We start from the raw sequence: 14,451 nt of genomic DNA on the forward strand, positions 1-14,451 counted from the left end.
ACGGTCTGGATGGATGGGTTATAGCACTGCTCTTGTCAAGTAAAACATCAACTTGAATAATGGTAAATATTTTAAACCTAAATACCAACTACACAATAACTCATCAATGAATTTCATCATCCTGCAGCATGGACCGCCCGAAAAAACCAACCCCCAAAAAAAAACTTTTAAGCTCTGTCGTTGTTGTCGCTAAAGCTCCAATCAACAACGTGCCACAAATCCAACGAGCAGTGAGTCCAGTGTGCGAACGGAAGCTAATTAGAAGTTTGCCACCAAACCGTAACATTCCTTACCTCCATGCTGAGCGCCGCCACGTCGTTGTGCAGTGTGGTAACCTGATTGTCCAACCGCTCCACGGACACGCGGCCCTTTTCCTTCTCCTTCGCCACCTCCAGGTTGAGCCCTTCGAAGGAGTTGGTTTGCTCGACCGTCGTCGCCTGGTTGGTCGTCTGCACCGACCGTTGCCGCTCGACTCGCTCGCGCAGTGCCACTAACGACCGATTGCGGCTGGATTGTTGGGTTGTGCAACGAGAAGAAATAAATTAACAATATTCTTGTGTTCAGCGGCTACTGCTAATGCTTCATTCGTTCGAAGCGGGGCGAGGGGAGTTTTGTTGAATGAATCATGAGATGCGCTCGAGCTGAAGCTTCCCAGCGGAACATTACCAAGGTTCATCTGCATTAGCTGCTAGTTTAAAATTCTAAAACTGAATTGAAATCTATTAACATTACTTATACCGTGCTGTTGCCGCCGCACTACTGGTAGCAGATTCAATTTCATAAATTTAAGCATCTGTATACGTACAATGTTAAGTGATATTAATCGATTATCATTACAATATACAATTTTCAAATCAAGCATTTGGTGGGACATGCTCAATAGCGTGTACTATGAGCTGCATCAATGACGATCGAAGAACGATTAATACCCAGAAGCAGGATGTTATTAAATTTAAAGTTGCTGCTGGACGGGAAAAGACCTTTTATGACTTTCAGATCAGATCACAGCAAAATCTTAAAGTAAGAAATTTTCCAAAAAATATGAAAATGAAATGTGCAAAGTTTTCCCGAATGTTTCGCAATGCGGTTAAGTTACTGTACATCCGAAGTAAAGCATCAAACATGGTAGGAACATCGATAGCTTTCCAGTTGTAGAATTGAATATTATAAAATATTGATTGTTGATGATTTCCAAAGGCTTAGAGGCAGAATTTAACGATAATTACTGTATTTTAGAAGATGAGTATATAGTCTTTGTACAAAATTTTTAGGACATTTTTGTGTGTGCTTAAGAGCTTTCATAAAATGGTTTTTCAAATGGTTCTGAGTCGCTCACAGTAAAAATCTTTTAGTTGATCCCACCCTTTGTAGATCTAATAGAGCTAGTGTTGGGCGAATCTGATGGGTGAGTTGGATGAATCTCTATCCTGAAGATCATTGAATCCTTAAACATTCATGAAGCCTCATAGAGTGATAGAGCTATCCTTCACAGGAATAGATTTTAGACAGTTAGAGCTTTTGAAGGGAGCTTTTGCACAGATGAATTCATGAGCATTCATTAACCTGTTGAGAATTGACTCCTTATTTGGAATCTTCACTGAAGATTCATTTGAAAGACTTTTGATACTTGGACTCTTCCGAAAAGATCAACACTTAATAGCACCACTACTGAAGCATGTCCTAAGTGGTTAAAAAATCAAGCTTCACAAGGTTGAGATAGAAGCATATAGAAATTTCGTTTGCTAAAAAGTTCGAATAAAACATTGAGATTTTTGTCAGCCTCAAATGCTCTATCAACAAACATAAGATAAATCTGTCGCTACGGAGAACGCTACCTCCGATACCAACCACATCCAGCAGATCTTTCTGCTTACATTCGTGCCGCATTAAGACACTGCTAACAATGCGCTAAACGGCCAACTTTTCCCCACCCTCGAAGGGTTGCTCCATTCACTCGCTTAAGCAAACAAAGTTCATCGTTCGGCATCAGCGTACCCGCGGCATGTGATTTGCAAACGGGCCACCCGCCTGTTGATTCCCGCCCTCCTCCGTCCTGCTGTTTGTTTTGCCAGTCAAGTTCCGTACTTACCTATGCACGAGTTTCGCGTGCCGCGGGCTGGTACCAAGATTGTGTGCCGGTGACTTCTGCAGCGAGGTGTTCATGGGCGACGCGGAGCTGGTCTCCGCATCGGACTGGTTCTCGTCGTCCTCGCTGATCGACGGCAACGCCAAGCAGGGCCCGTTGTTTTCCGTCTCCTCCTCCGCCTCGTACCCTTCCCGCAGGTTGTACGTGAGATCGTGCTGGATGTCGTTGGCAAACTCTTGCTGGTACTCCGGGTACAGGCGCAACACCTCCACCAGCCCGCTCATGTGGATGCTTTTTAAATCACAATAGGTGAGTGCCTGGAACACGGCAAAACGATATCATTGCTGTTGCGAAATGCGGTCAGCGTGCAACAAAAAAAAAAAAACAAGTTGAAAGGACAGATGGGTTACCTTTACATCGCCGCTGCTCTTCACGATGGTATCCTGCGAACCGGTGTTGCCCGAATTGCCCTGGTTCCCGTGCAGCAGATGTATGCTTATATCACAGCCAACGAGGTCTCCCTTGCCTGTGGTACCGATGGGACACAGATGGTAATTAGCTGAACGGGCGGCGGACAAAAACCTTCGGGTCCGCATCCCCGACCTGCACCTTACCTAGGATGGCGACGACCATATTGTTTTGCATAACCTCCATCGAACCGTTGCATATGTAATAGATGTAGCTCAGCGCATCGCCCTTATGGATCAGATATTCGCCCGGTGCGCAAAAGTTCGCTTTGATATGTAGAGAGAGTAGCTTTAAGCAGCCCTAAGCAGTCCATCGTTGGTGGAACATGGAAGGAGCAAAAAGAAAAAAACATTACTCGCACTACCCTGGCTGGCGGTGTAAATCAACGCGGAAGGGATGGACTTGCCTGCGATGCGGATTCGAATATTGGAAGCTGCAGTATTTCACGGTGCAGGTGCATTGATATGTCTCCTCGCAGTTCCTCGGGAAATTCTTTCAAAATCTGTAGCATTGGTTGGGTAAAGTTCAAATTATTCCTGTTTGCTGTTGCCACTAGTTATACCGGAGTGGAGCTATATTTCCCCATTTGCAGAGAGCAACCAACGAAGTGCCGGATAATGCTTCCAAGAAAACATTCCGAACGCAAGCGAGCGGAACCAGCGAACCGAACTTCACTCCACCCCATAAAGGCTAGGGAATGGCATTTCGCGTGAACTCCACCTCCACTGCCTCCATCGAGTTCTGACGAACGGTGTACAATTTGAGGCATGCAGTGCTGTGCTGTCCTTTTTTTTTTTGGCCTGTCCGTTGAATCCATCGTTCCCGTCCTATTAATTCAAACCAAATCAACCACTGCATACGGTGGCAAAGCACTGTACCCAGCACGGTAACCACTAACCCGGACCCCGGATACGATTGCTTTGATAAATATATTGCGAACATGCCGAAAGTGTTATTTAAATAGCTTGTCACGGTGGGTTTTCGGCAGAATATGAATGGAACACAACCCGCTCTGCCTTTTTTTGTCGGTTTGTGATATGAAGTGGTGAAGCGAGGTGTGGTTTAATTAATATTATTGATCCGCTAATTACCACCGGTGTTGTAGATTCCGGGGTGGGGGGGAATACAATCACGAAAATAATTAAGCATTGCGCCATACGGTGTCCGATTCGGTATCTCACCATGGAATGTTTGTTTTGTTGTTGCTGTTAGGTGCGTGCATTATGCCGGTACCCGGAATGTTATAATCCAAGCTTAACCGTATATACTGCGTTCCAAAATGACGCTGAATTTGTGAGTATGATCAAATAAGCGGTATTTATAGCGATGGGAAATTTAATTCCATTTTAGGGTTCAAATCCGTGTTCCAGAGGTAGAATAAAGCTGCATCTCTTTAACTCACTCATAATGACTTCAACAACTTCAAGGAGGCAAACTGAGGGCGCGGGGTGCTACGATCTTCAACTTGTTTGTTCAATCGTGAGTTACCTCAAGATGTAACTCCTCACGGTGACCTTCAACTAGTGATTAAAATCGTGTGTTGACTCATTTGTGAGTTAACTCAAGATTCAACACTGTGTTATTGTGTGAGTTAAATTGCAAAAGAGTTGTAAATATTCTTCTTGGAGGTTTGAATTAAATTACCCCCAAGCAATCTTTGAATAATTCTTTCATTCGGAATCATTGTGCATATGACGTGATATTTATAGGAAACTCTCCAAACAGTAATTCGACTATGTTTGCGAAGATTTTGCTGTGCACGCTATATGTCACTTCAAATATGATCGACCACATGATGGGAAATAGCAAAATCGTTTGAAGAATTAAAATATCGGATATATCGAAGTCTTCGGTTCCGACTCCGGTAGGTTGTTCAGGTCATGAGGATGACACCAGACAACCAAGCCTGTAAAGTTTTTTTTAAGGTCGTCCACATTGACAGAGGAGGTGTTCATGCCGTCTACATCCGGTGGGATTAGACTCTTTATCATCTATTAGAAGTAACCGAGTGAAGCTTTTTGAGAAACAGCATCAAATGAATCTAATAAAATTGTTACAGGTTGTCAGGTACACTTATATCCTCCAGAATGGATGGCTTCCCATCGTCTGTTGACTTCCAATTGTGGAGGTACATCAGAAGGTTAGCTAAAACTAGTTGCTAAAGAAACGCTATTCGTTGTGAATGATCGAATTAGAGAAGTTTTTTTTTAATGATTTGGCTATAAGTATATTTGAGATTTTTCCCATGTACTGAGCTATAATAATAGCATTCTCGTCCGAGAATATCTCAGTTTATATCAGCACCGTGAACAGATCGAGACAGACATGTTTGCTTTTGCAAGTCGAAGTTGTTTGTGTAAAGCTATAACGCCTTCTACCTTCACAAGATGTCCTCCAGTCCAATCCTTGAAATACCAATTGCATTACCTTCCCAAATCTCTTTTAAACAGCGCTGTATTATTTTTTTTGTCTGATGTTCTTCTTAAAATTCATCACTGCGTTGCGAAAAGGATTCCCGAGTCTTTAAATAAAGCCAACCCTTTAAATAATACCCTCCCGAACTATCCGGTGACTACGGCAAAGTGAAAAGCGAAAGAAAGCAACAAATGGCAAACCGAGACCTCTTGAGCTTGTAGTGCCACTAAAGAGGGGAAAAAACACATACTGTAATCCAAAACTCTCAAACAGTTAAACATTGAATGTAGATGTAGCACCCAGGACTCTTTAGCTGTCCGCCAAAAGTTTATGGTCCAATTTTGCGTGATTTTCGCTCGGTTTGTTTTGTGCCATTCATTGAAAGATGAAGGAAGGTCACGAAATCACAATTCTCCATTTAATTATTCCTGCAAGTAGCAGCGCACCGTAAGACGTAAGCGGTCGCCGCTTCGGTGCGTTGTCACGTTTTAATTCTTCAGCAACCGAGCGCATTCCACTTAGCGCCACTCTTGTTCCAAAATTTCACGGACATCCTTTGCCATTTCAAGTTCAAGTTCATTCTTCACGCCATTACGAACTTCAGTGTTTCTCCGGTTTTAATATTATGGCAGCGGGAGATAGTTTGCTGTGGTCCCCCCCCCCTTGAAGTGCTTTTAATGAGCACAGTAATGCTGATTATAAATGCAAAAAATCCCACTCCCGATTGTGTGTTTGCAATAAAACAGCTGTTTTTAGGTGGAAATTAATAATTTAACCCTTTACAGCTAGTGCTGGTGTGCTAACGTTTGGTGTCGGTCCATTCAGAGAACAAGGCGGCACACGAATAGTACACAAAAAGCACTGCTCAGAACGACCAATGTGTACACGCCGCAAACCCCTTCAAGACTCCCCAAAAAGGAGCAAACAAAGCAGTCGCAATACAGACAATCGGAATCCAGCAAGGAATAAAGTCCCTGCCGCCTTTGGAATAGAAAGGCAAGTAGCACTGCCCCATTGGGGAAGGGTGGCGTAACTTTCTACTTGCGGTGTTGATGAAAGCATCAAACTCGCACACCACACCAGTGCGTGGGGGGGGGGGGGGATACAGTCATCACGGGGCAGTGCCGAGATTTGGAAGTCACAAATCGCAGTGGTAGATGTGGTGTGGTTCTTTCCCGTTTCATTGTGGTACTGGCACGGAACGTCCATTCCATTAAAAGTTTGCCCGCCCCGAAGTGAAGTCACCCACTGGCCCCTCGGTGGGTACTCCCTTTCCTACCCACAAAAAGTGTTGCAACTTGCACAACCTGCACGGAGGTTCGCCCGCAATGTGTTAAGTTGTATGCAGCGGATGTAACTTTGTTGTACCGGGAAGTGGAACCGGCAAGCTCCTTAGCCACCCCGACAAACCCCATCACGGTTACTTACCTCGTACACATCAATTCCATGATTAAGTGACCACATTGTTTGAAAGTAATCCTGCATTCGCTGTTTCAGCTCCTTCGGCATCTGGCAGGGCGAAGAAAATGGAACGGAAACGGACACGGTTAGGCCGGTGCGTACGGTCGCGGCGAACCAAATTAAAGCCTTCCGACCCCCTGCTCGGAAGGTAACTCAGCCGTAACTCAGCAAGAAATGCCAAATCACGTTGCAGCGATGAAAAATTGTGTGTCGCAATGGCAGTTCCTGCTCGGTGCGGGGCCCGCCATCGCTGCGGAGGGAAGCGGCAACACTCACCTGATGCAAAGCGATGAAATCCTTCAAGTCACGCCACTTGCTCTGGTACAGGGAGCGGCGTGAATACATCCGCTGAATTATGGCTGTCACGTTTCCGAACACAACGGCGTGCATAAGAGCTGTGGAAGCAGGTGCGTGATAGAGAACGGAGTTTTGGGAAGATGAAATCAAAACAGCAAGTTACGGGGTGGGGGGGGGGGGATGCGCGTGGCTGTGAGGGGAAGGTAAAATTTATTTTCCGAAAAAATACACCCCACCGAATCGATCGGAGAGGTTAGCAGAGCCTGCTACGACCTGGTGGAACGCTGCGAAAGGATGCTGGCTGTTGGGTTGCCGGTACATGCTTATAACGATGCTGCCCCAAAGCGGCCCTTATCACCACGAGCAAGATTGAAAATGAACCGCAACGACGTCAACCGACGGTGGAGAAATTGGAGAAACGCCCGGGAAGGCATTGGGCGAAAGGGGGGACGATTGGGGTGACTATTTCAACCGCTCCCCAAAAGCCCACTGCTAACCCACAAAACCTCATTAGGACAGCCGATATCGCGAGCTCAATCGTGCGGTTTCGGAAGCGAGATTTGATTCGCCCGCGCACGCTTTTCTTCCATTCCTGCTTTCGTCCGTGGGTTTGCCGGACACGCCGGACAAACACACCAACCTCCCTGCCCCGCGTCTGTTTGTGGGGGGTCCACTTTTTGGCCAAAAGTGTTTCGTCTGTCGATGTCGCTATTGATCTTTCCCTGCAGGACAGAAAAAAAAAACAAATTATCACAGCACCGAAACCACCGTCCACTTGGGGGTTGGCGAAACGGGCTGTCCGTCCCATTTTCGTCAGCTCGGTCCCGCTGCCGTTTGCCCCATTTTGACGCATTTCGCTGTGATATTATTTACCCATTTCGGTTGCTTTCGGATTTCCCGGCGCTATTCCCACCGTGTCTTGAAGACTCTGTCATTTGCACCTATTGTTATTCCGGTCAGCAGCACTGCACAACCCACTGCTGCTGCCTGTGGCTGCCCGCTAGACATTGTAAACTGTTCGCCCTAAAACCACAACCGTCCCACCCCAAGAGCCGTCAACCCACACGAACGTTTCCACCTTCTTTTTTCCGCCGTGTTTTGTTTTTGTTTGCGCACTCCGGAGAAAAATAAGCCGTTGATGAGCAAACGGCAACGAAAGCAAAAAAAAGAAAGGTTGACGCTTCTGCCTTACCGCACGGGTAAGGGCAGGGTATCAAACTAATCATGATCATGGGGCCAAGCATTGTGGTTTGCACAAAAGAAAAGGAGTTTTTCGGGTGTTGTGTGTGTGTGTTTTTTGTTGTTGTTGGCCCCACCATCTTTAAGTTTTGTGCCACACGTTTTTGTGCTGCTTTTATTGAATAAACGCTTTCGGTAGATTGTTGTAAAATGAATGCAGGTTTCGGGCGCACGTTGCCTAACCATTGTGTGAAACATTCATGAGGGATTTTACAGGAGATTGGAGAGATTCTAGAACTCATTTGTCCCATCAAGGGTAAGGAAAGTAAAACTGACCTAATGGAAGAGAGATTTATTCAGGTTGTACGAAAAAAGGTGAGCTTTTGCTTTGTGTTTCCAATAATCCTCAACGACCCAACAGTATATGTTGGGTAGTAATATTAAATCAATATATCTAAACCAAGTTAGATTGGAAAAATTCGCTAAGATATCACCTGATAAAAAAAAACAATGGAACTCTTGGAAAAGAACAACCATTGGGCCAGCTTTGCGGTGACCTAGACGATCGAGACGTTGACTCTCGTTTCTGGCACGAAACTCCTGGAGAAGAACTTCCGTCCAATAAACAAGTCTTTCGGACGCATCTCTGGGTCGATTAGCGTATTGACATGAGGGGCGAAGCAAGATCAGTCCTAACTATCAAATACTCTTGTGGAAAAGGTGGCCATTACTGGAAGACACTTGGAAGAAACTCCTGGAGAAGAACTTCCGTCCAATAAACAAGTCTCTCAGACGTATCTCTGGGTCGATTAGCGTATTGACATGAGGGGCGAAGCAAGATCAGTCCTAACTATCAAATACTCTTCTGGAAAAGGTGGTCATTACTGGAAGACACTTGGTGATATTTGCTGACATTACCTAAAACCCTCAAGACATGTCGTTTTTCGACTCCACTGATTCGTCAACCACTGAAGGCGCTTCTTCAGGAAGATGATTTAGAAGCCGTGGATGCTTATCTCCAAGATGGAGGACACGATTTATTCAGAATCCAAGGCTCCCAGAGCTAAGCAATGTGGAATGCGTCACGTCATCCATCGAGAACGCAGACGTAGAGTTGCTTCGTCGGAATAACTAAAACCCATTCCTTATGCATGACTGATTGCCATTTAGATGTGACCTCGACTAACGCTTTCGCATAACATTGTCCAGGTTGTTACGGTACTGCTTCACCGTTTGACCGTCGGAATGATGAGGTCACTTTGCCCTCAATCTGCATCTTTCGTTCTCATCTGGTATGGTCCCCACTAGACCACTCTTCGACACTCTGCCTTGGCTGCACAAGGGACAAAAAACATATCAAACGCCATGCTGTCTACATCCGGACGGACATAAAGTGTCTCAGGATGTAAATTTGCTTTGCCCTGTTGTGGTCCCCTTGCCATCGCGCACACGTTGCTAGACGGCTGCCGTGGTGGCTGTTACAACATTAAACTGATAACGTTAACGAACTTCGGCTGCGTGCAACAGGATGTGCTGTTGTAAAACGCAAAGCATCGCCGGGCCATTCCCTCCGTATGGGGAATTTCGCCCTAGAATCGCTTATGCCCAAAGTTCAAAAATAAAAACAATAAAGTATGCTTCCACCAAAACGCTTGGCCAAAACCTTCCCAATTTGCCAAGTGGAATTATTATTTGCCGTGGCTTCTTTTCGGAAAGCGGGAAGACACATAAGCAAACCGTCCAACGTTTGCTCGTTACCATACATTGTAGCGTTCTTGGGGGTTTTCCCCCGGAACCGCAACTGGTACAGAATTACACGCCTGCAACTTACGGTCTGGATTTCAATTAACGTCGGCCATTTTGTACGGCTGCCTAGAATGTTGGCCATGTTGGCGTACCCGTGCCCAAAAGACCCGTGCTCATCATGGATTGTTTCCACTGTCCCTGTCCAAACGATAGCCGTGCTGTGGTGATCGAAAACATCTGGCGGAAAAAGACCATTTCCCATCCCACGGTTGTCTCTCTCTCTCTCTGTCTCATACTGTCCTTTGGGGGTTTCCTCTGCAGAATCGAACAACGAACCAAGCGTGCCTCAAGGATCTAGACCACCAGTGCAAAGGTGCAAACAGGACGATCCAATCAACACCACCAACGAATCTGCCCCTACGCCACCAACGCATCATGATCCCAACCCATCCCCCCTCGGTCTTCCACCCCTCACTTACCTCCGATCAGCATCATGATGATGCTGAAAATTTTCTCACTCAGTGTAGTCGCCGAAACGTTGCCGAAGCCCACGGAGGTAAGGCTGGTGAAGGTGAAATATAATGCCGTTATGTACGCCTCGCCGTGTGTCACGTTAGATACGGGAATTTTAAGACGCTCCGCCAGCGTGTGGATCCAACCTGCCATCATCACGTTCCGCGGGGCGGGCGGATGGGAAGGGAGCCAGATATTGTCACGGTGTGTGTGTGTGTGTTGAGCAGGAATAGAGAGAAGGATAAAACTTGAAACCGGTGCCATAACGAATTTGTGGTTGATGAACTGTCGGCCTTCGGGCGAGGCCTGCCTCACGATGCTTGGAAGATTGAGGTTGAGTTTTCACCTGCGGACATCTTGTTGGTGGGGGGGGGGGGGGGGGGGGGGAATGGGGGTAAGGTGGTGAGTGAAACTTTTCAACACACCACACCAAACTTTCACCAGAATCGCCCAGACTAAAACGCTTAACGTTGAGGGCGTCCGCTTAGGCAGTGTTCGGTCTAATCGCTCACAAAGGCCCACCCCACCACCACACAAGAACAGGCAGCAAGTGCAGGTCTGTTTTGAATATTTTCCAACAACAGCCAAAACAAAAAAGTCCCCGTTTGGGTTTTCCTGTTCCTGTTGCGTTTTTTTTTTGTTGCCTATTTCCTAACACTTCTCACTCCTCCTGCGCCCACACTCGGCCAGGGAGTAATCTTTGTTTATCTTATTAAGTGAGCACTCGCTGTTGCTTCGAGAATCTTTCGCGGGTTTCACACACTTTCGCTGCGAGCGTAAAAGCACTCTCCGTTGGACTAGTGGTTAGACATTTGACGGATACTTCTCAGAAGCGAAACAATAGCTACTTTAACTTGCTGGCGTTCGATCGATAAGGAATTCGCGAAGGAAGCGTACGGAAAGATGATCGTGTGCAGAATGTATAAAACGTGAAGAGCTCGGAGCGATATGCTCTAATGTACACATGCATTCCTATGATGCTATAATGAGATTGATTCTACCCTGTAATAGCTACTGATGTGGATGGCAACAACATGGGTCTATTTTATAAAAAAATTGCATCAAAAACACTACTATCACTTTGGTAAATAAGTTGGCTAAATACATTCACTTATCTGCGCTCAAAGTTCGAATTGGATCGATTCGCATAAAATCCCAAACTCTAAATACTCTTACCTTACTTACGGACGAAAAAATAAATAAATACTTTGCACACGGTGGGAAGTTCTAGAAGCATAGTTTTAAATTCCAAACCTTCTAAACTAATTACCAAAACGAAAGCGCATCTAAGGGAAGGTTCGGTTCGTGCTACCAAGGGGCGAAGGAGCTTGTGCCGTTGGTGCACACTCGTCTCGAGCAGCTGAAAGCCATTGTGTTGTGGTTGTTGTTTGGTGCAGTCAACTTCATTTCGAAGCCATTTTTAATCGCACTACATACGCTCTAACTACATCTTTGGCCTAATTATCGCACACTGGAACCGTACGCCGAACCGGGCTCAAGGATGCGAAAATGTAATGTGCACTGCACCGGGCCGTTCCGAAGGGGGGAGGGGGGGGACGTTGTGTTCTTCCCACTCCCCCGTACCCGCTCACCAGCGTGTACACCCCGCGTGCTGTGTGGCAAATGCGGTGCGATCTACGGCACCCACCCCGTATTCCGATTCCGTTTGTACGAGATTGCATTGCACTTACCGATGTCCCAGTCCGCATCGTTTATGAGTCTTTCTTTCTCTGCAATCACATACCAAACGCAAGCCAGCCAATGTGCAACTAAAGAGAAGCATAGCATCAACAGGGTTAAAATCATAGCCGTGTACTGCGAGTATCTATCCATCTTTTGAAGCAATCGTGCCAGCCGCAATAAACGTGTTAATTTGACTAAGTGTATGTGGGATTCCTGTGCGGGGAGTAGAAACGGGAAAGAGAAAATAAGACGCTTTTAGGCACGGCCATTTCTGTGGGTTTTTTTGTTGTTGTTTTTGTTTGGCCTAAAACTAATGTACGAGGCACATGTTGGTGTGCGGGTGTGTGACAGTATGCTACCCAAGGTTACTGGCGGTAGTGTGCTGGTGAACTGAACTGTAGTACACGCCTTGCGATGCTATAAAGATATAGTGAGATCGTCATTCCAGTGGATGAAGCAAAACTATTTTTAGCGTGTCGTGATTTGTTCCACACTAAAGATTAATGTTTTATTTTAAAAAGTGATTTGGTGTTTTCATTAATATTTTGCTGTAATTTTAAGAATAAATTTAATTATTTTTTATTTATCACTTTGTTTCAAAATGGATGCTGCAAAATACACTGGTGGAAATAAGGATAAAACCAGCATCAGATTTTTATTCTAACTATTAAGCTGCTCCAATAACTGACAATTTAAACTTTAGGAACAGCTACAAGGAAAATGTAGCTCTGAATTCTTTTCGTTCAATTATATAATTTTAAAAACCTATTTCAAAATCGAAGTGTTGGCAGAAAAGCTTCTCATTATTAAAGAATATATTGTGATTAATCACAGTATTGAATAGTTTATTTGTGATTTAATATATAAAGTTCTACGAAAAACTGTTTTAGCCAAGAAAGAAAGTGTGCATTAGCTATTAGTGAAGAACCACTTTTGTTTAGTGGAATAATTGTCAAAATAGATGAAGATGGACTCAAACAAGTAAACCAATAAAGTAACGATGTCCAATCTAACACGGAAAGGGAAAAGGAAGTTTTTAAGTTCACAAACTTCTTTAAGGCAGCCATGATGGTGCTGGTATTTAGAAAATTAATTGAACAGTCAAACTACACACACGCTTTGACAAGCCGTCAGATTATGGCACGGGCAAACTGACGCGGTTTGGTACGTGTAGTTTGAACGGCGTCAGGCTTCGATCAAAACAATGCTACAGTTGTTGTTGTAAAGTAAAGTGCACCAAACTTGGATGAATATTGAGCTACATGATAAAGATGTCATAAAACAACAACAAACGCAACGTCGAAGCTAATCCAAACCAATGATATCAAGCCATCTGACGCGGTTTTCCCAGACGCGATCGGATGGTTTGGGAACCGACGATTATAGCAACGTCAGCTGTCCAAAATGTGTGTGTAATTTGGCAGTAACAGATTTTGACTCTAAATATTTACAACCAGACTGCAAGCTCATTACAAAAAAAATTGTTCGAATAGCTTTTACCGCATATAACAAGCCTTGAAATGAGGAATGGCGGAATGGAGTTTTGAGGGCGTTGATTTTTAATGGAAAAATTTAAACCTCATTGATGTTTTCAACGGAAACTAATGTGGGAAAGGCGTAACTTCCATGTAAAACTTTAAACTTTTAAGTATAACAATTAGGACCGATATGAGCTATTACTATTAGCTTTAAATTCAAAAAAAGTATGGCAAATGGCACTATAATGCTTTTATGTTACTTACGGCGAATGAAATAGACGTTAACATAACTTTTAAACATAACAACACGATCTATGACATGATCAAAATTAGGACAAATAAAACGCATGGTTTTAAACGTATTGCCACCAGTGTACATTCTACTTCGGATAGATTATGTTGCGTACAATTTTTGCAAAAGATTGTGATTTGAGACACAACTCGTAACATTAAAAAGAGGAATAAAAATGATAACTGAACCACCTTCAGCACCACGCCTAGCGGTCGATCCGCTGAGAGTTCCAACAGAGCCACTCAACAAATTCATCACCAATGCAAGATAGTTGCCAGTTGTGTTTGATGGCCGCACAGTACTGTATGGTGCTATTGTACCTCAAGTTTTGTGGTAAACTTTCATCTGTCCTTTTGGGCAGTAAAAAGGTGTGGTTTGGCAACAATTTGCATCTCCTGGCAGTCGGCTCAGCGAGCCCGTGGGTGTTTTCGTGACAGGCGTGCGAGATTGTAGATAATAGTGTGTTTCGACCTTTTTCCCACTTTCCCAGTACGGTCCGAAACGCCCCTAACCGCACGACGGACGATGGGCGCTAGTAATGGGGCGGTGTGGGAAAATTAACTTACCTCACCACTAATGACATTGCTTGCGTAAAGGTGATCGAACGGCAGGGCGGCTAACAGATCCACGATGAACCAGCTGCGAAGATAGTTCAGGGCGATACTTTTCGAATCCGACACGACCTCGCCCTTGCGCGAAACGTACGTCGTGCGGAAGTTTACTAAAATATCTGCCAAAAAAACGTCAAAAACCGTAAGTAAATTGAAACGAATGCCCACCCAGGCCATTCGGAGTAATGGAAGAAGGTTGTGCGAGAAAGAGTGGAGGGAGGA

The 14,451-nt window shown here is 44.9% G+C and overlaps 1 protein-coding gene across 1 annotated transcript in view; it reads right to left on the minus strand.

Moving 5' to 3' along the window:
- Positions 1 to 14,451, minus strand: part of LOC128715898 (potassium voltage-gated channel subfamily H member 8) — a 28,085-nt gene that overhangs the window by 2,963 nt on the left and 10,671 nt on the right. Inside the window, exons 7-16 of the mRNA XM_053810816.1 lie at positions 14,185 to 14,348; positions 11,857 to 12,061; positions 10,132 to 10,311; positions 6,707 to 6,825; positions 6,398 to 6,478; positions 2,961 to 3,056; positions 2,701 to 2,854; positions 2,497 to 2,612; positions 2,090 to 2,403; positions 294 to 507 (exon numbers count right to left, since the gene is read on the minus strand). Of these exons, the coding sequence (XP_053666791.1) occupies positions 294 to 507; positions 2,090 to 2,403; positions 2,497 to 2,612; positions 2,701 to 2,854; positions 2,961 to 3,056; positions 6,398 to 6,478; positions 6,707 to 6,825; positions 10,132 to 10,311; positions 11,857 to 12,061; positions 14,185 to 14,348 (1,643 nt within the window). The remainder of the gene's footprint in view (positions 1 to 293; positions 508 to 2,089; positions 2,404 to 2,496; positions 2,613 to 2,700; positions 2,855 to 2,960; positions 3,057 to 6,397; positions 6,479 to 6,706; positions 6,826 to 10,131; positions 10,312 to 11,856; positions 12,062 to 14,184; positions 14,349 to 14,451) is intronic.

Source organism: Anopheles marshallii, chromosome 3 (assembly GCF_943734725.1).
Source record: "Anopheles marshallii chromosome 3, idAnoMarsDA_429_01, whole genome shotgun sequence".
In the NCBI taxonomy this organism is placed as follows: Eukaryota; Metazoa; Arthropoda; class Insecta; order Diptera; family Culicidae; genus Anopheles; species Anopheles marshallii.